The 23,647-nt window shown below is 36.5% G+C and overlaps 1 protein-coding gene across 3 annotated transcripts in view; it reads left to right on the forward strand.

Moving 5' to 3' along the window:
• CNTNAP4 (contactin associated protein family member 4) overlaps positions 1-23,647 on the forward strand; it is a 619,686-nt gene that overhangs the window by 482,783 nt on the left and 113,256 nt on the right. For 2 of the 3 annotated variants that reach the window (XM_034940754.3, XM_003829549.7), the window contains exons 4-7: positions 635-782; positions 21,259-21,462; positions 22,019-22,203; positions 22,967-23,110. In XM_034940754.3, coding sequence (XP_034796645.1) covers positions 635-782; positions 21,259-21,462; positions 22,019-22,203; positions 22,967-23,110 — 681 coding nt within the window. Of the gene's footprint in view, positions 1-634; positions 783-21,258; positions 21,463-21,805; positions 22,204-22,966; positions 23,111-23,647 lie in introns of those variants that run through there. The other variant, XM_055099517.2, reaches the window with a different exon arrangement.

Raw genomic sequence — 23,647 nt, forward strand, 5'->3', positions numbered from 1 at the left:
CTAAAGTCCATAAGTTTAATTACAGGTCTTTCTAAATTATTATTGCTTCCAATTTCCCTTAACAATTTGAATGTGTGTATCTGGCATTGTGCTGCTGAGGTTTAACAACCTGTTATCTGAGTGTAGCTCCAACTTGAATGTTGCGTGGTACTTTTCTTTATGTTAATGAGTAAGATGAGAAAGTGAAAGAACCAAAACACGTCATAGCTTAATTCATTCATCAATGATGTAAGCAACTTCTTTGTTGACTCGGATGATAGTTTTTCAACCCTTGGAGAATATTTTCTCAATTTTTTTGGTGCTATTCACAATGTTAAGTGCTACAGACATGGCACATTTTTACGTTTAATCTACACTTTACAGAAGCAATTTTTATTACAGGTATCATGGTTGAAAACTGGTTTAATGGGATGGTAGAATTTAAACTCTCTTAAGAAAAAAGAAAAGTTGAAGCAACAGTAATTTCTCTGGATGGAGAGACATCATGACATAACTGTTAATGTGATTTTCTTATAGAAGGTAGCACCATTCATTGTAAAATGCAGATCACATGTTGCTCATAGACTTTATAGGTGACAAGCTGAAATGGATGTTCTCCGGATACACTGATGTCCTTCTTTCCCTTTTCTTTCAGGGTTTTTCAGGAAATGCAAATGCAGACAGTGTTGTGTACTATAGACTCCAGCCTTCTATCAAAGCCAGATTTCTGCGCTTCATCCCTTTGGAATGGAACCCCAAGGGCAGAATTGGAATGCGAATCGAAGTGTTCGGATGTGCATACAGTAAGTGTTTGTTTATCCAATACACTGACATAGATATCAAAAAAGATGTTTTAAAAGCCAAACTGCAAACTGAAATGGACTTTTTAGCTATGTAAAGAGGTAAAAAAAGTAGGAATGATTTTTGTGGAAAGCTTTTTTGTGCATGCCTGTACCTGCCAATATTGACTTTCATGTTCAACTTTAACATTTTAATTCAGAGATGGAAGCACTTGATAGATGGATAGATACATATTTACTGATACATGTGAATGTATTTCTTCAAATAGAATATTATTGACTAGGTTGTAACTTTCAAATATTAGAAGTTTCCTTCATGAGTTATATTTGATGATATTTCATTTAGGTATCCTGAGTTTAATAAAAGGGACAGTGTTCCATTTAGTTTAACCAGTCATGTTATGAAACCAAAAAATATTTTTTTCTTTAGCCTAAAAACAATATTATGCAATTCACCTTTAATTATGCTATGCTGTCAGTATAAATTAATAGAAAAAGAAAAGACTTCTGCCTGAATATAACATGTGTTTAAAATACTTTCACATAAAAAAGACAGAAACCACAGATTTCACTTAGTCTCCTCTTAATGAAGCATTTTATTATATATATTTTTTGTGAGGAAGGGACCTAAGAGTTATTGATAGTGCACCTCAAGCCATATTATCCTGTTAGATACACTTTTATTATAGAACAGTGGGTTAGTTAATATGATTTACAATTAGCAGACTAACAGTGTGAGGTTTGAAGAGATTCAGTAATTTGCTCAGAGCCTCACATATGAAATAATCTTGAAGAGAACCCAGGACTGCTCAATTCACGACATCGTTTTTTTTTTCTCGAGTAAACATTTATTTTTAGCTACTAAAGCTTTTTTCATATATACGCTGTCACTTTGTGATGTAAGCCAAGTTAAGTTCTGATTCCGAGTTAAGTTCTGATTCACTTTCTTTACATAAAAGAAAAGCAGGTGATAAAGAGATCAAGTGACTTGTTGAAGTTGTCTAAACTCTATCCAACAGAGAGATCACATTGTGTGGTTTGTGTGGGTACTCTCCTGTATTTCGTGATGTTTTCACTGTCCATCTCTACCATCAAACATATTTGACAGACCTGATTCCTCCAGGGCCTACAGAATAATACTAATAAATGTATTAATATAATATTAATAGCAATAATAGCAGTAACACTAATAGTAACATTAATAGCATTCCTTTCTATAACTCTAGAAATAGCACCGTTTCCTTAGTGCTTATTATATGCACTATTCTAAGCAGTTTACGATTCCTCAAAATAGCCCCGATAAATATTACTGGGTAACTACTCCATTTACCTCTTTTGAAAATGAGAAAGCTAAAGCTTAGAGAGGTTGGCTTGCTCAAGCCACACAGAGAGGAAGTGGCAGAGCTGGGTTTGCAGCCAAGTTTGCCAAACTCCAGAAAGCAAGGTTATATTGACATTTCCTCTAGTTGTTGAATAACAGAGATGAGTCAGTGGCCAACTAACCTCTCACTATCTGTCCACCTTAATTGCAGGCTTTCGTGGCTTCAACAATCCAGCTTAGCTACACCATGTTAGTTCCTCACGTCACAATTAGTATACCTGAATAAAATCACGCATTAAAAAAATCCTACCCCCAATTATGATCCTGCAAACTAGAACTTGGACAGTAGTCTTATTTGTCTTTGGATCGTAGAGCTTAGCAAAGCTCATGCCACATGATGGACAACTAGTAAAACCAATTTCAAAGTGCTTCCTGTTTACAGTTATATTCTCCACTTATTCAGAACATCCACCTTGCAAAATACTTGTCTATCACAGTATAAAAATAGCTAACAGTTATTGTGCGTGTATTTTTTGTAGACATTCTACTAATAATTTAATCCTCAAAACCACCCATTTATTAGAGAGAAAACTGGGTCTTAGAAACATTAAGCCATTTGTTCAGTACCACACCCTTAGTATGCATTAAACCTAGGATATAAACTCAATATTAACACATTTAACATTAAGAGCAACAGTTTAGTGGGACTGTTTATGCTGTTTGGCTGGCTCTAAAGCACCAGGTATAATGTCCACATGGTGGTGATAGCTAAGGTACAGGTTCTTTTGAGTTATCTGCTGCTCTGTGGCTAATGATAACTCAAACCTCCCCCTCACCTGTCTTGATCTGCAGCTCTCTGGAATGTTCTTTTTATTGCAACTTCATTTGCTATCTTTGGGGTGAGCATACTGTCCATGTATTTGGTCAATATTCTTTTCACATTGACCCATGGTTGAAGTAGTAGTACTGGAAGCCAGCAGGATTTTAAACTCAAACTTAAACACATATAGTGAAATAGTGTGGCAGGAGTTAATGACAAATGATGGTTGTGTAACTTTAAACCATTATTAAAGGAGAAAAAGTAATAAACTTAATGGATAAACATTCTTGTAGATAATCAGAAAATAACCAAAGAATGGGTTGGGCATGAGTAACTTATGGGAATGTATTTGATCAAATTGACTTTTATACCTCAATTACACCACCGTCATGCTCACATTTTCCACCTATTCATAGCATTGGCATTGCAATATATTTATTAAAACGTGATATTATATAGCCATCATTTATTAAAGTTAATATGTGTCAGAGACTGTAAAGAATGAGCGTCTTCTGATTTGTTCCTAGTAATGTAGGGAAGCAGGCACATGAATATTGCCATTTCATGCAGGAGTCAGAGGAGACAAGCAGAATTATCTACTGAATAAGACATACAGCTTGCTCTGGGTGGCATGGCAAAGAAATAGCTAGGACTACTGGCTTTCCCTACCCTCAGAAGGAAGGGCTGTAGTTGCTATCATCACAAGTATCCTGTTGCAAGAGTTTGTCTGCAACTCCCTTAAGTAGCACAGACCCAAGATCAGATTGGATTTTCCCCAGACACAAAAGACCATTCTCCCGAAATCCCTATTAAAAGGAAAAGTGGTGTTGGGGAGTGGGTAGGGTTTCTTTACTGAATCACAGCCACAGGACATTCATCCATGCCCAACAAAGTAGGTTTCCCCTGAGCTTGAGGAAGGCCTGAAGGATTGCATGCAACCGGCCATCCTCCCCTGTCTGTTCCTCCTCATCTGCACCAAATTAATGTGACTCAGGTGCACTTTGCCTGAGCCATTCACTCAAGTGTAGCACACCTCGCAGACTGCTTCATCTCTCCTGACATAGAAGGAGGTGAACTTAAGAGAAATTGGTAACTTCTGCAGAACTACACAACCCGTGTTAGATCTAGGATTTAAAATCAGCTGTCTCATTTTCCTAAGCCAGTGCCCTTGATAACTATGTGAATCATACATGTATTGAGCCTTTAACCATTTATTGGTACTTGCCAAAAAGAACTCTACTAGGTATGGGGTATAGGGAGATATTCTAAAGTCATAAATATTTTCTTAATAAAGTAGGCATGTGCAATGTTGGAAAAATTATATGAACTAAGTGTAAAATATTGTAGAATGAGTATAGGGTGTGAGGGATAAAGTGATTGATAAATTGTGGTTAGTATAAGAAACTTTATAGCAGTAGATTTTGAAACAAAGTTGCAGGTATTTTCATGTGGGAGACTGAAAGGATGGTCCAAATAAGAAAAGTCTGTACCCCAGTCAAGCACAGGAAAGAGAATTGCTGGAATGATTATTTGAGTACAGTCATTCAGACTGAAATTAGGGCTATGGGTTAGAGGGTGAAATCTGGAGGCAGCAACTCATTAGAAGGCTTTCACTCTTGTTTGGACAAGTGATGGTAGAACCCCAAGCTAGAGGAACAGCAATCAGTAAATGGGGAGGAAGGGTGAGGCACGGTGGCTCATGCCTGTAATTCCAGGACTTTGGAAGGTGGATGTGGGTGGATTACCTGAGGTCAGGAGTTTGAGACCAGCCTGGCCAACATGGCAAAACCCTGTCTCTACTTAAAATACAAAAATTAGCCGGACGTGGCTGCGCACGCCTGTAATCCCGGCTGCTTGGGAGGCTGAGACAGGAGAATCACTTGAACCCAGGAAGTAGAGGTTGCAGTGAGCCAAAATCATGCCACTGTACTTCAGCCTGGGCAGCAGAGTGAGACTCTATCTCAAAAGTAAAGGGGGAGGTAAGCAGATTCAAAATATTCTTAGGATATTGAATCAAGATATCTTGGTCATTGTATGTGAGGGAACACTGAGTTATCAAATTTGCTTTTTTTCTTTCCTCCGTTGATCCTTTTTTTTTCCTTCAAATTTGAACAACTATCTGGAAGGGGCTGTCATTTACTAAGATGGGAAATGAGACAATAAATAGATTGTGGAAGGAAACAAGAGATAATTAATCCTGTTGTTGACACCTTGAGTTCAAGGGCCTATGATATATGGAAGATTGGAACTCCAAGCCCTCTGAGTTGAAGATGTAGAATTAAAACCTATATAAATATCATTATTGTTAGTAAATCATAAAGTATTCTCCTTATTGTACTACTGTTAATAACAAATGTGTGAAGTGCTATGTTTGAACGACTACTCATGTCTTGAAAAATGGGAATGCATTTCTGCCATAATAAAAGCAGCTCCTTTGTACTATTTTTTAGGTGGAATAAATATTTTTATACCAGGCTCCCCCTGTGCCTAATACATGTTTGCTGAAGTCATAGATGCAAGCCTATCCTGTGATTATTACAGGAAAATGGCTATTGTGAAAACCACACATAAATTGTCGTTTACCCCAACAAGTTAGGGCAGTAACTTGTTATGAAGGAACATCAAGTGAATGGAAAATCCATATCAAAAAGCATGTTCTACTTTTATGTCAGTAAACTTGAAGTTGTTTCCTGAGTAATGAGAGAAGTAGAGGCTAAATTTTATGGGATCAAAGAGAAACTATAAATTTCCAATATCTTGGCCATAGCAGTAGTGATCATGTTTGCAGATCTAGAGAAGAAATGTATAGAAATAAATTACTGGTGGGAGAAAGAATGAAAAAGAGAAGAAAATGTTTGATGCTACAGAAACAATACTACATGTCTGAAAGAGAAGTAAACAATGGTGAACAAAGGAAAATAAATGGGTGAAAGTGAATATATCTGCAATGTCCTTAGGAAGCAGCAATTAAACCACAGGAGATAATGTTCTTTAATTGTGGATGAATTGCTGAGGCAGTTGTCCTTAGTGTAAATTCTAAATTCCTTTTCTCTAGTTACTGTATAAACATCCTCATTTTGCAGCCTATGATTATCTCTTCCTCATCCCCAACAGAATAAGAACATCCAACTGTCAAGCCATACTCAACTAATTTGTTTCTTTGGCTAGCCATGATTTTATGATTTTTCTAGCCTTAGGGTTTCTGCATGATGCCTAGGGCAATCACCACGTGCCCACCCAGCCTTCATTTCTCTATTTGGATAACTCTCTTACTCATTCTTCTTTTCTCAGCATAGAAATCTCTGCTTCTGACAACTTCTCTAATACCCCACATTCAAATCTGGGAATGTTTCCACCCACTTGTAGAACAGCTTTTCTTCTCCCAATCATGACATGCCCACGTTATACTGGGTTGCAACCAGACATTCTTTTTTTGTTATTAGTCTTCTGGATAAAGACTAATAACAAAAATGAAGAATGAATGAATGGGGGCAAGCTTAGTAAGCCTCAGGAATGCTTTCTCCATCATTCTAGAGTTCAACTTGTTAAAGATCAGGAATAAAGGTTAGCCTACCAGGAGAACTGAGGGAGAAGATTGGACATGATGAGCAAATGTACAGATGTGTTAAACCATTGTGTTTAATTGCTTCAATGCAGACAGTTGAAGAGAAAATTATGGATCATATTTAATAAATTAAACATCAATCATTTTAAAACATATTAACTTGCACATAATGGGAATGTATACTTTATTATTTTAAAAAATTCCAATTTTTTTACATAATAAACTATAAAGTTGGAATTATAACCATCAGCAGATTTAAGTTTAGAAAACATATAAAGAGGACAATTTAAAAAGTACTATAAAAGCACAGACATTTACCTGGGTGAGGAAAACAAAACATTGAAAGACAGCTAGATAATAGTCTCTGTCTATTCAGGATGCTAATCTCTCATACCACCTGTCTGGTTAGGGGGAAGAATGAAAAGCAATAAATTTGTTAGATTTACTAAAATGATAGTTATAATTGAGTCCAATACCTATTTATTGAGCAACTCCCACGTGCTAACTGCTAAAAGCTGGAGTAAGGTGAATTAGATAGTTCTTACACTCAGATTATCTATCAGCTAATATAGTAGCTGAGAAATACGGTTTTATGTCAAAGTTTGAAAAGAAGATAGACTCTGATTGGCCTAAAATCAAAGAGTATAAATTCTCTAATTCTTTGCAAAATTTATAATTTTAAGTTTGATGGCAAGTGGAGTGTATTAGGGTTCTCTAGAAAGACAGAACTAATATATATATGTGTGTGTGTGTTCTGTATATATATGCACACACACATAAATAGAAATTTATATATACAAAGGGATATATATCTAATAAGATATATTTATATATATTTATAAATATATATACTAGAAATATTGAAATATCGAATATATATAAAGGGGAGTTTATTAAGTATTAAGTAGTTTACTGAGTATTAAGTATTATCGTTAAGTAGTTATTAAGGTCTCTCCAAATAAGATTATGACCCAAAGCCACAAAGCTGGAGAGTTTCATATACCCCTGAGGTAGCACAGTAAAGGTATATTGCTGGCATTGCCAGCTGAAAGCAAATTGTTTCTGGTGAGCCTTATGGACAGGAATGGAGAAAAAGGCATTTGCCAAGTCAATGGCTGCACACCAGGTACCAGGAGATGTGTTAATTGGAGCAGGCAATGAAACCACATCTAGTACGGCAGCTGCAATTGGAATCACCACTTGGTTAAGCTTACAATAATCCGCTGTCATTTTCCAAGATCCATCTGTCTTCTGCACAGGCCAAATGGGAGAGTTGAATGGGGATGTGGTGGGAATCACTACCCCTGCATCTTTCAAGTCTTTGATGTTGGCACTAATCTCTGCAACTCCTCCAGGGATGTGATATTGTTTTTCATGTACTATTTTTCTTGGTAGAGGCAGCTCTAAGGGCTTCCATTTGGCCTTTCCCACCATAATAGCCCTCAACCTACCAGCCAGGGAGCCAATGCGGAGATTCCGCCAGCTGCTAAGTATGTCTGTGCCAATTATGCATCCTGGCACTGGGGAAATGACCACAGGATGAGTCTGGGGACACACTGGACCTACTATAAGTCACACCTGAGCTAAAACTCCATTAATCACCTGACCTCCATAAGCCCCTACTTTAACTGGAGCACCACAATGATGTTTCAGGTCCCCTAAAATCAACGTCAACTCAGAGACAGTGTCCAGTAGTCCCTGAAGTGCCTGATTATTTTCCTTTCCCCAATGCACAGTTACCCTGGTAAAAGGCTGAATGTCTCCTTGGGGAAGGATGGGAGAAAGATTAACAGCATAAATTGTCATTAGGGTAGTAGGGTCCTTCCTCAAGGGGACCTGGCCTCCCCTTCATTCAAGGGGTTCTGGGTCTGTAAACTGGCTCAAGTCTGGAAATTGACTGAAGGGCTGTGAGTCTCTGTTTTTATAATTCATATTAGTCTTTTGTCAATTCAACCTAGAAGTTTTCTACTTATATAAATTAAGCAGGAGTGCAGTAGGCTTCCTATCAGTTTTACTTCTAGGAACACTGTGATTAATTAGCCAATGCCAGAGCTCTATACAAGTCAGACTATTGTGATTGCTGTTTTGCCTCTGCTGTCCATTACAGTAGCTACACCTGCCTTGCCTTTGATGTTTGAGTGCCACCACTTGGTTCCTGCCACCTCAGGATCCAATTATTCCCATTTTATTTAAATTTTGTAGTTGAGTGACTGTGGTTCTCACTGTTAGATCTGACATACAGGGAAGAGCAATTGTAGGGCTCTTCAAAGATGCAGATGCTGCCCTCACAAATCTGTTTTGCAAGGTGTTGGTCAAGGGTATATCTTTTGGACCCTCCCAGCTGGGATGAGTAGGTCTAAAGTGACTAATCTACTCCACCGTCCCCATCTCCCTAAGCCTTTGGATTCCTTTCTCTACATTAACCCAAGGGACATCAGGCTTCCAGCTCGCTCACAGTGGGCCATCTTTTAATCCTTATTTCAGCTAACTAAGCAAATAAGCTGTTAGAACCTTTTTTAAAACTCCCTAAGCTGCAACGTTAAATGCAGAATACCTACTTAGTGGGCTGAAATCAATAAATTCAGCCTGATCTAATTCTATGTTTCTTCCACCATCATCCCACACCCTTAATATCCATTCCCATCCCTGTTCTCCAGATTTCTCTTCATATAAATTAGAAAACTCAAGAAGTTCTTTTCAAGTGTAGTGCACCTCCTCATGGGTCACACTCTGAATGTCACCTCTAGGGGCCCGCCAGGACTTTAGTCTAGTTATAGGTATAGAAGCAAACAGGGGTGTTGGGGTTGGTTCCTCAGGAGAATCAACATTATCTCGCCTGGCAACTGCCTCAGGGGAGGCCATCACTGTTGTCTCAGGCAGCGCAGGGTTTATCTCCTCAGACAAAGGTGGAAAGACTGATGGCAATGTGGGTCAGGGAGGGGATGTTGCCGCTACTGGGGATGGGAAAGCTGTTTCTTCTGGCAAGAAAGGTTCATCAGAGTTTACAAGGTCAGTGTCCCCAGCTTCATCAGGGTCCTCCCACACATCCCCATTCCAAGTTGCAAGGTTCCATTCTTTTCCAATCAATGCCTTCATTTTAACAGTAGACATGGCAAGGCTGTGCATCCACCTTTCCTTGCAGGTCAGCCACTCACATGATAAGAGCTCATGTCTGATTTTCCACAATTTCAGCTCTTTCTCTAAAGGAGATAAGACTCTGACTCAGGTCAATCTTAGAAGATTTGAGACCCACTATCTGCTTCTGAAGCCAGGAGACAGAATCCCTGAGTTCATCATTTTCTTTCATCACTTTGTCCAGTGAACTGAGGAGCAACCAACCAGCTTCATTATGTTCCTTGGTTCTCCACATATGGTCAAAGGTATTATGTATAGAGTCACTAAACTCCTTACCTCTCACAAGTGGTAAATCAGGAGTGTCCAATGCATTAAATTTGCCTAACTCTCTAAACAGTTCATGCCAAGGACTATCAGTGTTCTCCATACTCTTAGAAGTAGAGTCCTTAGCATTTTTGGGTCTAATCATATTAAGCAGCCAACTCCAGAAACCCCAAAACAACTAAAGAACTCCATCCTTAATATTCTGTTCCTGTAGAACCACTCCTGGTACCAAAATCTGTATTAGTCAGTATTAACCTGACTAATACAGAATATCTGTCTATCTATCTATCTATCTATCTATCTATCTATCTATCTATCTATCTAGGAGTTTATTAAGGAGTATTAATTCACATGATCACAAGGTCCTACAATAGGCCATCTGCAAGCTGAGGAGCAAGGAAGCTAGTCCACGTTTCAAAGCTGAAGAACTTGGAGTCTGATGTTTGAGGGCAGGAAGCATCCAGCATGGGAGGAAGATGTAGGCGGGGAGGCTAAGCCAGTCCAGCGTTTTCATGTTTTTCTGCCTGCTTTATATTTGCTGGCAGCTGAGTAGTTGGTGCCCACCCAGATTAAGGGTGGGTCTACCTTCCCCAGCCCACTGACTCAAATGTTCATCTCCTTTGGCAACACCCTCACAGACACACCCAGGATCAATACTTTGCATACTTCAGTCCAATCAAGTTGAGACTCAGTATTAATCATTACATGGAGTTATATTAAAATTAAAATAAGATTAGCTATTAAGATACTAGAAAATAAGGAAACTATGAAAACCTATCAGGGTCATGGCAAAAGAATTCAGCATCAGTTGAAGAGGCTCTCACTGACCAAAAGTGAAAATGTTTTAGTATCAAAAAGGATAGTAACTGCTAAGTTTTGCAACAAATTAAGTATGTTTGAATGAATGGGTTCATGATAATAATAATTGAAAAAGCCCCATTGATCACCTATGAGAGACATAAAGACCCAACTCCTTATTTTGAAAACTAATAAACGAATAGAGGAAACACGAACCATATCTTAATTTTCCTATATAACTTGAACCTCAAGGTAACCAGATAGAAGAGAGGAGTATCTCTTTAATTAAATATTTTAGGTAATAAATAAAAATGAATAATAGAATTAGAAAATGTCTATTTGGCAGCCCTAAATAAATGACTGGTTCAAGCTAACTATGACAGTTCATAACAAGGGAGAAGATCTGTTTTTCAGTATCAGTCATGGCATTGTAGCTTTTATTGGACTAAGCTGCTGTCCATAAAATTATAAGTGTCAAATAAAATATATTTTAAAAGCCTGCTTCAGAGTTCTGAAGTTTAAGTTATTAATAAAATGAAAGAAACTGGAGCAGAATTGATTCTTGGAATAAGGGACGTAAACTTTGGGAAATCCACATTTATCTTGCTTTTACCAAAGGACCAGCAGAAAATAGCTAGATTTTACTAGGAAGCGGGGACAGAGGTCAGATTTCAAGTTGCCAGAGAGGCTAGAAATTGAGTAGGGAATATTTAGAAGAAGGTCAGAGAGCAAGGGTCCGTGCTCCTGCAGACACATTTCCCTCAGATCCTTGGCCAATTCTTGTAACTCACATGCTCAAGGTGAAATGCCAAGCAGCCCTAGAGAAAGCACGAGAAAGAGGTTTAAAAGTCTAAAGATTTCAGTATCTACGTAGGGCTGGAAGGGGACCACCTTTGGAGTTCAAGTCCTGCCAATTTAGAGGAATTTGTTAAACACCTTGGAGTTTTACCGAAATGCCACAAGGTAATCTGTCACAGGAATAGAGATTTTTTTAAAAAAGGGAAGAAAGAAATCCCACAAGAGTATTGCCTTGGGAGTAAAGACTGTACCTGAGGACATATTGTTATATCCTAGAGCTAAGGACAAAACCAAAATAGACTTATCCAACAAAACTTGAAACTAAGGCTTCACAGGGTCTAGGTGATCAGCCAGTAATTCACCTCCCTGTGGACCACTGCCATTTACTTCCCGCCAGTGCCATCCAGCCCGCCACTGTCTCTCCTACACTCCTAACAGTCCTCATCCCTCCCATACCCACACTCTCCCTTTTCCCGCTTCCTCCTTCTTTCCTGGCCGCTGCTGACATATAGGGTTACCTACTCAGCTTAAATAGCACTTCCTTAGAGATATTGTTTCTGAACACCAAACAAATTTAAATCTCCGTGTTCAAAACTCTCCTGTAACCCTGTCCTTTCATTCCATGCTTTGGAACTTGTACATTTGTCTGTATATGTGTACATTTATACAATTACAACTTGTAAATATGTACAATTACATATCTTTACTACTTTACTATATTTTTAAATAGATCAATTGTAATTGTACATATTTACCAACTTGTAAATGTACATATTTACATTATAATGTGTAATATGTCCGTACACACAGGAGGATTTGCCTGCTCTCTTCCTTTGGGATGGAGCATCCCTGAGGACAGGTGTGTTCACTGTAGCAACAGCAGCTCCCACCGTAGCACTTGACACAGCATTCAATACCTATTGGTTAAATGGTTGAATTAAAAAAAATCTGATTATCCATGATGTAAATTGTATCATAAATACATAAAAATCACAAATGTATTACATTCACACAGCAGTAGTTGATCAAAAGAGAGATGACTTTGAGATAAACGTGATTTCAAGTGTTGTTATTATTAAAATCATAACAGTATACAAAATAATCAATGTTGAGGCATTTTGATATTTCCATTTGATCCCTCTAGCATCTTTGTGTAGTATGAGAGGCTGGAATTTTTCTGTACATAGCCAAATAAGGAAACTGAGAATCAACATTTAGGTGACTTCTATGACATTGCAAAAGTTGCAAATGAATATTAGAGACAAAAATGCAACTTACATCCTCCAGTGATGCATTCAAGTGTCCTTGACATAGTGGATATTACTAATTTCAAATCTGTTTAAAAGATTAATTTACATTGACAAAAATTAAGTGAGAATGATCATGTTTGTTCCCATAACCTGCTGGTGTGTTGTTACTGACCTTAACTTGGTCTATTTAAAAAGATAATAAGGGCACCTTTTCCCTGTGGTTATATATAGCATTTGATCTCTGTGCCTTCTTCCTTTTTATTGTATTAATTTTAGTTGTTTTAAACTTAAGAGTCCTTAAATCATTCTGTGTTCTGTTATGCTACCATGCAAAAATAGTATAATCTATTTCCTGTTGATTTCTTGAGTACTTGGTCTCTCTTCTCCATTGCTTTAAAAAACCAGTTCAGTAATGCAGGTCTCAAGTGCCTATCTATCATGCTGCTACTTTAATATTTCACTATATAATAGTTAAACAGCGACTCAGTCTGATTTGTGTTTCTTAGAAGTCAAAATTGGACCTCTGTTTGTTTAGTAATTCATGGGCAATAACTTTCAAATAAATAAACAGTATGATCAGTGTTTAAGGCTGACTTCATGTTTAACTAAGAAGAGTTTGGTCTATACCCCTTTCCAGTTGATGAAATAGCTATATTTTTTTTTTTTTCTCTGATCTTTGACGGGAACATTCTAGTTCTATTTACATTTTGGGGAGATTCCTAAAGTATTAATAAAAGACTCTAGTGTCTTTTTCAATCACTCTTTCATGACCTTCAAATACAGTTAATTTTCTATTATTTAAAAATTGATTTTCTAATTTACACATTTTCTATTACAATTTTTCTCTTTTAAGTTTTTAGTCATCTGACCTCAGCAAAAATTCCATGATTCATAGTTTAACTCACAGAATCAATTTATCCCGAAAACATCTTCAAGGGACAAATCTCTACCACCTCCACAATTATCGGCAAGTACCACCCACAGTATAAATACATAAAACATTCATTTCCATGGTACAATTCATTTCCAGGTACAATTCAATATGCAATGGGGTTATTTATTTTCAGAGAATAGGTTTATGGAACCTACTTCTTCTTCCTATCAAACAACCCTCATGCTGCCATCTGCCTCAGAATCATTTAGGGACCTGTATTCCTGTTCCAGGTTAGAATTCCAGAGATTCTAATTTGGTGAACATTAGGCCAAGCCCAGGAAGTAGAATGTTGAATGTTTATGGAGATCCCAAGGGATTCTTTTCCATTGGTTCCAATATAACTGGACCATAGAGCTCAGTTCATGATCTTGAATATTTTTCTTAGTAATTCACTTGGGGGTGAGGAGGACATTGCTTTTTCAAGTGACAACCCCTCAAAATTTGAGAAGCCTCAAACTTCTGGAGAAGGGCTAGGATGCAGGGGTGGGGAGAAGATACCAGGAAAACTGGAATATATTGCCATGAGGGGTGTGTGTGTATGTGAAATATGCAGTGGTAGAAAAAGTTTGCTGCTCAAGAAGGTAAAGCATTTTTACAATTTAGTTGACACCCTTCTTAGAGGCTACAGCAGATCAACTCCCTCTCCTGCACATCTTAGAAATCATTCAATACCCAGCCGTGATACAAAGCGGAACTCTGAAGACAGGCATGAATAATTGCATCTCAGGGTTGTGTGTCTTCCTCAATTGACTATAAGCTCTTTCAAAAAAACAAAAAGTGTTCTTTGTTTTTATGCATCACTGTGTCTTCCACGGTATTCACAGAAAGCTCTCCATAAATACGTGCTGCAGGAAAAAAGGCAGAAGACACATTTCAAGAATACTATATCTGACACAATTCCCTGAAAGATATTTGAATATTTTCTATTGCAAAGCTCTTAATTCCATGGGAGATTGTATTTCTGAATTGTGTAAATAAAGCAAGCTATACCTACGGGCACAGGGAGAATTGATATGAGAGTAGGGCGTACAATCTTTTTGAGTCTCTTCTTTCCTCGATTCTTGCTGTAAATGTGAAGATTTGAGATGGAGGTATTCACTGAGGGGGAATCAGGTCACCAGCAATTGCTGTGGTAAGTCAGCTTGGGTAGGAGCTGACAGACAGAGAAAAAGCCACAGAACCCACAGATGGCTTGAAATCATCCTTGCTGCATAACCTGGCAATGACATTGATAATTAAGGGTTTCTTGTGTACTTCAGCAATTCATTATTATTTAAAGAGTCACAAATACACCAAATGTACTTATTAAACTATTTTTTGCTATGCACCTTTTCCTGCCCAATATTCTAACAATAAATCCTAGTGCTAGCATTAGTAGTTAATATTCATTTATTGCTAATTGTGTGTCAGCTTCTAAAACCTAGGCAGATAAGCATGCATACAACAATCCTAAGAAGACTATACTATTATTCTCATTTTACAAATGAGACAACAGGGACAAAGAGATTAAGTAACTCACTGTGATAAAGAGGATAATACCTCCCTAATATCTTAGTCCCTGAAACCTGTAAATATGTTGTGTTACCATGGCAAAAGCGCTTTGCAGATGCCATTAACTTAGGGATCTTACAATGGGGAGATTATTTTGGTTTATCCAGGCGGACCTGATGTAATCACAAGGGTCCTTATAAAAGGGAAGTAGGAGGCAGGGAGGGAGAGAGGGAAAGAAAGGAAGATTTGAAGATGCTGTGACATTGGTCACATGAAGGAAGAGGCCACGAGCCAAGTGGTCTCTAAAAGGTAGAAAAGACAAAGAAATGAATTGTTTTTTAGAGACTTTAGAAGGAAAAAGCTCCTGCCAACACCTTGATTTTAGGACTTCTGAATTCTAGAATTGTAAGATAATAAATTTGTGATATATTAAGAGACTATGTTTGTGGTTATTTGTTTTACAACAATAATAGGAAGCTGTCTTAATCCTTTTATGTTGCTATAACAGAATATCTGAGGCTGGGTAATTTATTAAAAATAGAGGTTTATTTAGCCTATGGTTCTGCAGGCTGGGAAGTTCAAGAAGCATGGTGCTAACATCTGTTGGGCTTCTGGTGAGGGCTTTTGCAGGGTCAAAACAGTGGAGAAGGTCAAAAGGGATGTGGAAAAGTGCAAAAAGGCAAAACCTGAGGGGTGTCCTGCTTTATAGCAACACACCCTTGCAAGAACAAATCCATTCTCATGAGAACTAATCAGTCTCATGAGAGAAGGGATTCACTCACTACCCTGAGAACAGCCGCAAACCATTCATAAGGGATCTGCCTCATGGTTCAAACCCTTTCCACTGGGCCACAACTCCCAGCACTGCCACACTGGGGAACAAATTTCAATATGAGTTTTGATGGAGACAAACCACATCCATACCGTTGCAGAAAATAATATACTTGCTCAAGTTTGAGTGAGTATTCAAACCAGCACAGACTAGTTGCCTTAACTACTATGCCAACATGAAATATATATTATTAGAAATGGCTGAAAAGGGGGCTAGACTAAAAAGTGGGGAATTTGTCAGAACAATTTGCAACTGTGGTCAGAGAACTAGAGTTCATACCCTGCTCATAGTGAGCCAGTGTATGACAGAGCCACATTATTAATCTCGATAATAACCCAATCATTTAAAATATAGAATGTAAAATATGTATAATATATACTTAAATATATAAAACCTCAGTTAATAAGCATACTAATGAACAAATTCATTCGTTAGAAAAATAATTCTTAGTTAGAAAAAAAATTCAAAGTTAGAAAAATAATTCTTATTCTTCCTTTCAGTTAAGCAAAAAGTCTCCTTTTACATCTTTAGACTGTAGGCCTTTTACTGTTACAAATTTTGTTAACTTCAGATTTCACATTTTTCCTATGGTCAATTTTATAATACTTCTACTTTTCCTATTTATACAATTCAACTATGTACAAAAGATTATCTTCCTAGCCTGGGCAACATGGAGAAACCCCATTTCTGCCAAAAATACAAAAAATTACCTGGACATGGTGGCAAATTCCTGTAGTCTCAACTACTTGGAAGGCTGAGGCTGAGGTTGGAGGTTCACTTGAGCCTCGGAGGTCAGGGATGCAGTGAGCTGAGATTATGCCATTGCACTCCAGCCTAGGTGACAGAGGGAGACCCTGTCCAAAAAAAATATTTTCCCAAAGGTATTTACAAAAGATAGGAATAAATATGATATTGACTGTTAATTTAAACATTAATTTTATTTTGGATACTTAATTTAGTGTTTCTAAAATAAATATTGATTTGTACTAATTTTAGCAATTCTATTTACTCATATCTTTCATAGATTAGTACAATACAAAGACATTGCTATGAATCACCCTGAAATTTTTTATTTTTGTATCTGTTTGCATTGCTGTTGCTTTTTTAAGAGCTCAAATATCTGAGAATCTTTGTGGAATAGTGAAAATAAATTCTGGTGATGGCTAAGATTTGATATGTTGCTTTCTTGGTCATTGATGTGAAATCCAAACGTATGTTTTCAGTTCGCAATGTTAAAGTAAATTTTCAAAACATAAAAACATAACTTCCATTCAAATACAGAATATACATATATCAAAGAAGTATTTGATTCATTAATGAAGGAATCAGAAGGATGGTAAAACTAGTTTCAAAGAAAATTCAAGAGATTGAGTGTATATATAGGAATCCAGGAAAGCATGTTAGAATAATATTACTAGGTAGATACGCAAGAAGTTAATATTCAACAGGACAATAAACCCATAACCTTTGGAGATATAGTTTCTACCAGACAGAAGCAATTTGCATCTCTACTGAGCAAAAATCTACAGATTATGTTTAAGTTTATAGAATCTGGCCTTAATTATTATTCATTCAGTAATAAATAGTAAAATCACAATTTATTAATTCACCTAGAATTAAATAATCTTTACCTGTTAGAAGATGTTCTACTATGACATTGAGAAGATGTGAAATTATTTCTTTGCTTTATTTCCACTTTTTTTTCTAATTTTTCTTAACAGTGGTAAGATCACTTTCAAGAGAATCTATACTCCTGTCTCTGTCACCAGCATTTTTGGACAGCTGAGTACTGTCCAAAATATATAGTATTGAAATGCTCCTTCTCTCTCTCAAAAGATTAATTTTTTCAGGTTTTTATATGATTAACTTTATGCCACATAACTCAGTATTTTGTAATTGTTTAAGATGATTTTTAAAGTATATCAAATGGGTGCAAATAACTTTTTATAAAAATTGCTTATAAAAAGTGACCTGCAATGAGTGTTATATCTAAAATAATACTGTCAAAAATCATCCAGAATTTTTTTTTCATTTCCTGAGAGTCTGTTTCTATATATTAAATGTGTATCCTTTGAAGTTTTCCTGTACTGATAATGTACTCGTATTGTGAATTATACTGAACTTTTTTTCTCTGAAGGGTATTGTTTACCTGCATGGGAAATCTGTGATGCGACTGTAGCCAGTTTGTTGATTTCCCTCTTTCTGTACTTTGTTCCTTTCAGGTCCCCTTTTTCAAGGTGAGCCAACCTCACTCCTACTCTGAGTACTAAATTATTTCCTGTCACTGTAGTTTCTCAGCAATCCTCAGAGCTTTCTTTTATGACAGTGAATGGGACAGTGCTGGGAAAATGTCTAGGCCTCTTGAAATTAAGTGTTCCAAGAGTAATCCTAGTTTATGGGGACAAGTTATAGGACTTGAAGACTGTAGAGGGTGGCAAGATTACTGATTAAGATCTCCCTTTGCCTCCTGTTTCTAGACCTGAGAACTGAGAGAGCCCTTTATCAATTACCTTAAGTGACTCCAGCCTTCTGTTACTCTTGATCAGAATGCCTGTTACAACCTGTAATGCTTTTATGAACTTAGTTGTTTACTTGCTAAATATTGTCTGTCTTCACTAAATGGAAACACCATGAGGACAGGGGCCATATTTATGTTGAATTTTTTTTAAATCCCAGAATCTGGCACACTGATTCAAACGTGATGGGTCAAATAAAGTTTTATTGAATGAATTCATAGAATTGCATTGTCGTGTACCTGTGAAGCAAGGAGACAGTAAGAATGACAGAAAATGACAAGTGGCCTTGGTTTAAGAGTATGCAATTGCTTTAGGCATTAATGGTTTTATATGTTTTTCTCTATGCCATTTTGCTGATTGAAATATTCCAGGCACAAAAGCTTTAGGTGCCACAGAAGATAAATATCATCATTATAATGTAATAATAACAGTAGCGAAAAAGAAAAAAAAAAGTACTAGTAGCTAAAGTAACACAAGCTAAACCTTTAATGGGAAAAATTCTCTTGGTAGCTAATTTCAAAAATAGTCTTTATCTAAAATGAAATCATTACTGTCATAGTTGCCTTTAAGTGATACATTAACTCGGAGATAACTGCATTGCTCCAAATGTGTCAGCATTTAAAGTCTGTCTTACTGGAATTTTTCTTAATTTATTGTAATCTAATAATCATAGGATGCATTATTTGTATTTGACACAGTTATATTTTTCCCATGCACATTCATTCAGCTATTTAACAAGGAAGGATTGTTAGGCTAACATTATTCTTTCTACAGAATGCAATATTTATTCATGTGCACTTGGTGAATGAATTCTCTATAAACACATTAGCAAAATGTGAAAAAATAAAACCTCTGAGTCTTCAAAAGATGGCTGCATAAAATAGTTGAAAAAAATTTGCAGGGTGGTGTGTATAGACATTTCACATAAAATATGATGGATAATCTGAATCAAATGCATATTTGGGCTTACAAGTAGCTATAATAATTTTGTCAAATGAAACAAGATGAGTAAACTGGAATGTCATTTCGTTGACTGGAAGAAGCCAGCTTACCAGTTGAAAAATCGCTTCATATTTTATTGTATTTTTTGAGCCTTTTCATTTATTACATAAGTGCACTCTCAAGGGTAATTGCCTTAAAAAAATCTTTGACTTATGAAATGTAGACAACACCGTCAGGATTTCCAAGTGTTATGAGTTCTTTTTAATGTCTCTTGTTCAGGTGCAACTGATTTTGACAGATGTATTGTTAGGTTACTGGTATAACATGACATCTTTTTTCAGATGAAATGAGTAAGAGTGATTTTGACAATAAGTAGATAAGACAGTCAGAAAGTTGAAAAAAACATGTCAATGTCACAGTTATGCCACAAATACCACAGAACAGACCTTACAATATCATTAAGTCAGGGTCTTTCCAACAGTGTCCTTGAGAAGACAGAAAATAGTATTGCCCTTAAATACTACCACTTAGCCACAGACGGAAAATAAGATAAAACACATAGATCAGTTTAATATGTACTCAAGGCGGCATTTGATGAGTCTATGCTATGTGTGTATATTTGTGTATAGACCTCGTTAACATACTGTATGGATGAAAGAATTTCGAGATATCAAAACCACTTTTTCTGGAGCCAAAAAAACATTTAACTTTAGAATTCCAAGAACTCCATTAAAAAACATTGATTGTGAAATATGCAAAGTGATTTAATGTATATTAATTATAACTTTGTTGAATGGAATAAGAAGAAATAGCCTTTAATAATATGAGAAAAAGGCCAGGCACAGTGGCTCACGCCTTTAATCGCAGCACTTTGGGTGGCTGAGGTAGGCAGATCGCCTAAACCCAGGAGTTCGAGACCAGCCTGGGCAACATAATGAGGACTTCATCTCCATAAAAAATAAACAAAATTAGCCGAGCATGGTAGTGCACCCTTGTGGTTCCACTTACTCAGGAGGTTGAGGTAGGAGGGTCGCTTGAGCCTCAGACGTCAAGGCTGCAGTGAGCCAAGATAGTGCGAGTACCACTGCATTCCAGCCTGGGTGACAAAGAAGACCCTGCCTGAAAAATTATATATATGAAATTATGTCTATATATGAAATTATATATATATGAGAAATTTAGGAATACATTTAAAAATATATTTCTAGATCATGAATTTTGTAAACAGGTTAGTAAAGACTAAAATGAAATCAACCCCATGTGTCAATAGGGAATTAGATGCTTGGTGGTCATATTTTCCCTTACTATTGACTGGTCAGAAGCTGGACTACACAGACAGTCCCTGACTTACAGAGATTCAACTTACAGTTTTTTGACTTTACAATGGTGTAGAGACAATATGCATTCAGTAGAAACCATGCCTCAAGTACCTATCCAGCCATGCTGTCTTTCACTTTCAGTGCAGTATTCAATAAATTACATGAGATATTCAACACTTTATTATAAAATGGTTTTTGTGTTAGATGATTTTGTTCAACAATAAGCTAATGTAAGTGTTCTGAGCATGTTTAAGGTAGGCTAGGCTAAACTATGAGGTTTGATGGGTTACATGTATTGGATGCATTTTCAACTAACAATATTTTTAACTTAAGATGGGTTTATCAGGATATAACTCCATCATTAGTTGAGGAGCATCTGTATATGCATGTGTATGAGTACGTGTACTGCCTTTTCTCAATATATAATGCATTTAAAATGATTTAATGGAAAAGATATTTATCCTTAGAATGCCTTCTACTATCTTTGTTTCTAGGATCAGAAGTGGTTGATCTTGATGGAAAAAGTTCCCTTCTCTACAGATTTGATCAAAAATCCCTGAGCCCAATAAAAGACATTATTTCTTTGAAATTCAAAACCATGCAGAGTGATGGGATTCTACTCCACAGGGAAGGGCCAAATGGAGATCACATCACGCTGCAATTAAGAAGAGGAAGACTCTTTTTACTTATTAATTCAGGTAAAACTATTTGGTGAAGTGCTCAAAAATCTGATTATTTAGATATCACCTAAGTAACTTTATGCTTTTATAGCTTATCTTTTAGCAGTCAGAGTGCCTTATTTTCAGATTCAAGGGCTTGTACATATGTCAATATTGCTCTTTCATGTAAAAATGGTTCATATTTTGCAAATTGCACAAAATCTTCATTCAGTGTTTTTTTACATAGTGCTGATAGAACCATATAGCTATTTTCTAACATCATAAAGGAAGGGATGGGTCATTGAAAAATGTTGAGGTAGTAAAAATAATGAGGTTGTAGCAAAGATAAAATTTACATAGAAAATGAGCATGCAATCAGTAATAATGACAAAAAGAATTAACAACGGAGGAAATTACAACAAGGTTGAGATATTATTATATTGAAACTTCGGGGAAATCCATCCTAGTATTTGAAATGGAATGCGTAGAAGGAGATTGCAATTATTATGAAAGATGGTGGTCCACAGAAGGGAAACTTTTTTTTTTTTTCTTTAAACTGGCAATAATGGTGCTGTTATTTTTCTCCTCTTCTAAGGTGAAGCTAAACTGCCTTCCACTTCCACCCTGGTCAATCTCACCCTGGGCAGCCTGCTAGATGATCAGCATTGGCATTCAGTGCTCATCCAGCGTTTGGGCAAACAAGTCAACTTCACAGTGGACGAACACAGGCATCATTTCCATGCACAGGGAGAATTCAATCTCATGAAACTTGATTATGAGGTGTGATGGTTATGTTTCAATTAATGCTGATTTTATTATGTATATGTGGTTTAATCTCCCAAAGGAAAATACACTATAAAGAACCCACCTTTTCAGTAAATCATAGAACAGGTGAAGCATTTCCCAAGGCAGTCTAACTCACAGTAGCAGCTTTCGGCGTATAGTACTTGTACCTTCATCTTTCTCACAGTATGTAAATTTATTGTTATAGAGGGAGATGATCTTTTTTACCTAAAATATGTAGTCACAGAACATCATATGCGGGAAATCTTCTGCACCAAAAAAATCTTATTACCACAAGCAAATATAGGATGTTTGCTATGACTTCTTTGTGTTCTAGGGTATTTGTGAGCAGTATAGATTTATAAGGAGAATGTACCAACAAATTGATTAATTAATTCATTAGCAATGGATTCAAATGCTCAAATATCAATATGTGCTAGAAGCCTATCTAAAATAAAATATTAGAATTGGTTATAGTATTAAACAGATCAAGTTTTACCATGTTATAAAGATGTATTTTTCATCAACCAATGAATATCAAAGCCAGATGTGATCAGCAACTTGTAAAAATAAAGTTCTAGTGTAAATAAAAGCTAAATGCACATAAATTTGTTTTAAATCTATATCTTAATTTTTGTGTGTGTAGGGTTATGAAAAATTGATCTGTGTGTGATGATTATAGCTATACTTGCTAATCATAATTAAGCAGATTTTTAGAAAATCACTAAACAATATTATTGATGCCATTTTTCTTTCTAAGATCAGCTTCGGAGGGATTCCAGCACCTGGAAAATCAGTGTCATTCCCACATAGAAATTTTCATGGATGTTTAGAAAATCTCTATTATAATGGAGTGGATATCATTGATTTGGCCAAGCAGCAAAAACCACAGATCATTGCTATGGTAAGAGTCTTTATGCGAAGACATTAGTAAAACTATATTTCTTTTTTCCACACAGTAAAATTCCTCCATTTTAGGTTCCCATTTGACATGGGGTTTTAGAGGTACTCTTATTTAAATATTTTTCTTTGATTGGCAATATGCATATAAAAGATTGGTTCTATCTGAAGGAATTATAATTTTGGGGGCATAATTATTTTATTTTTATATGAAGTACAGCAGTGTTTTTATGGTTGATATTTTAATTTTATTGTGATGTCATTACTCACAGGAGCCTAATTTCTTTTAATCTGTATTTTTTTTTTCCTTTTTTGAGATGAAGTCTCACTCTGTCACCCAGGCTGGGGTGCAGTGGCATAATCTCGGCTCACTGCAGCCTCCGCCTTCCAGATTCAAGCGATTCTCCTACCTCAGCCTCCTGAGTAGCTGGGACTTGTAGTCCTGCCAACACACCTGGCTAATTTTTTGTATATTTTGTAGAGACAAGGTTTTGCCGTGTTAGCCAGGCTGATCTTGAACTCCTGACCTTGGGTGATCCGC

The sequence above is a fragment of the Pan paniscus genome, chromosome 18, assembly GCF_029289425.2.
Source record: "Pan paniscus chromosome 18, NHGRI_mPanPan1-v2.0_pri, whole genome shotgun sequence".
Taxonomy (NCBI): domain Eukaryota; kingdom Metazoa; phylum Chordata; class Mammalia; order Primates; family Hominidae; genus Pan; species Pan paniscus.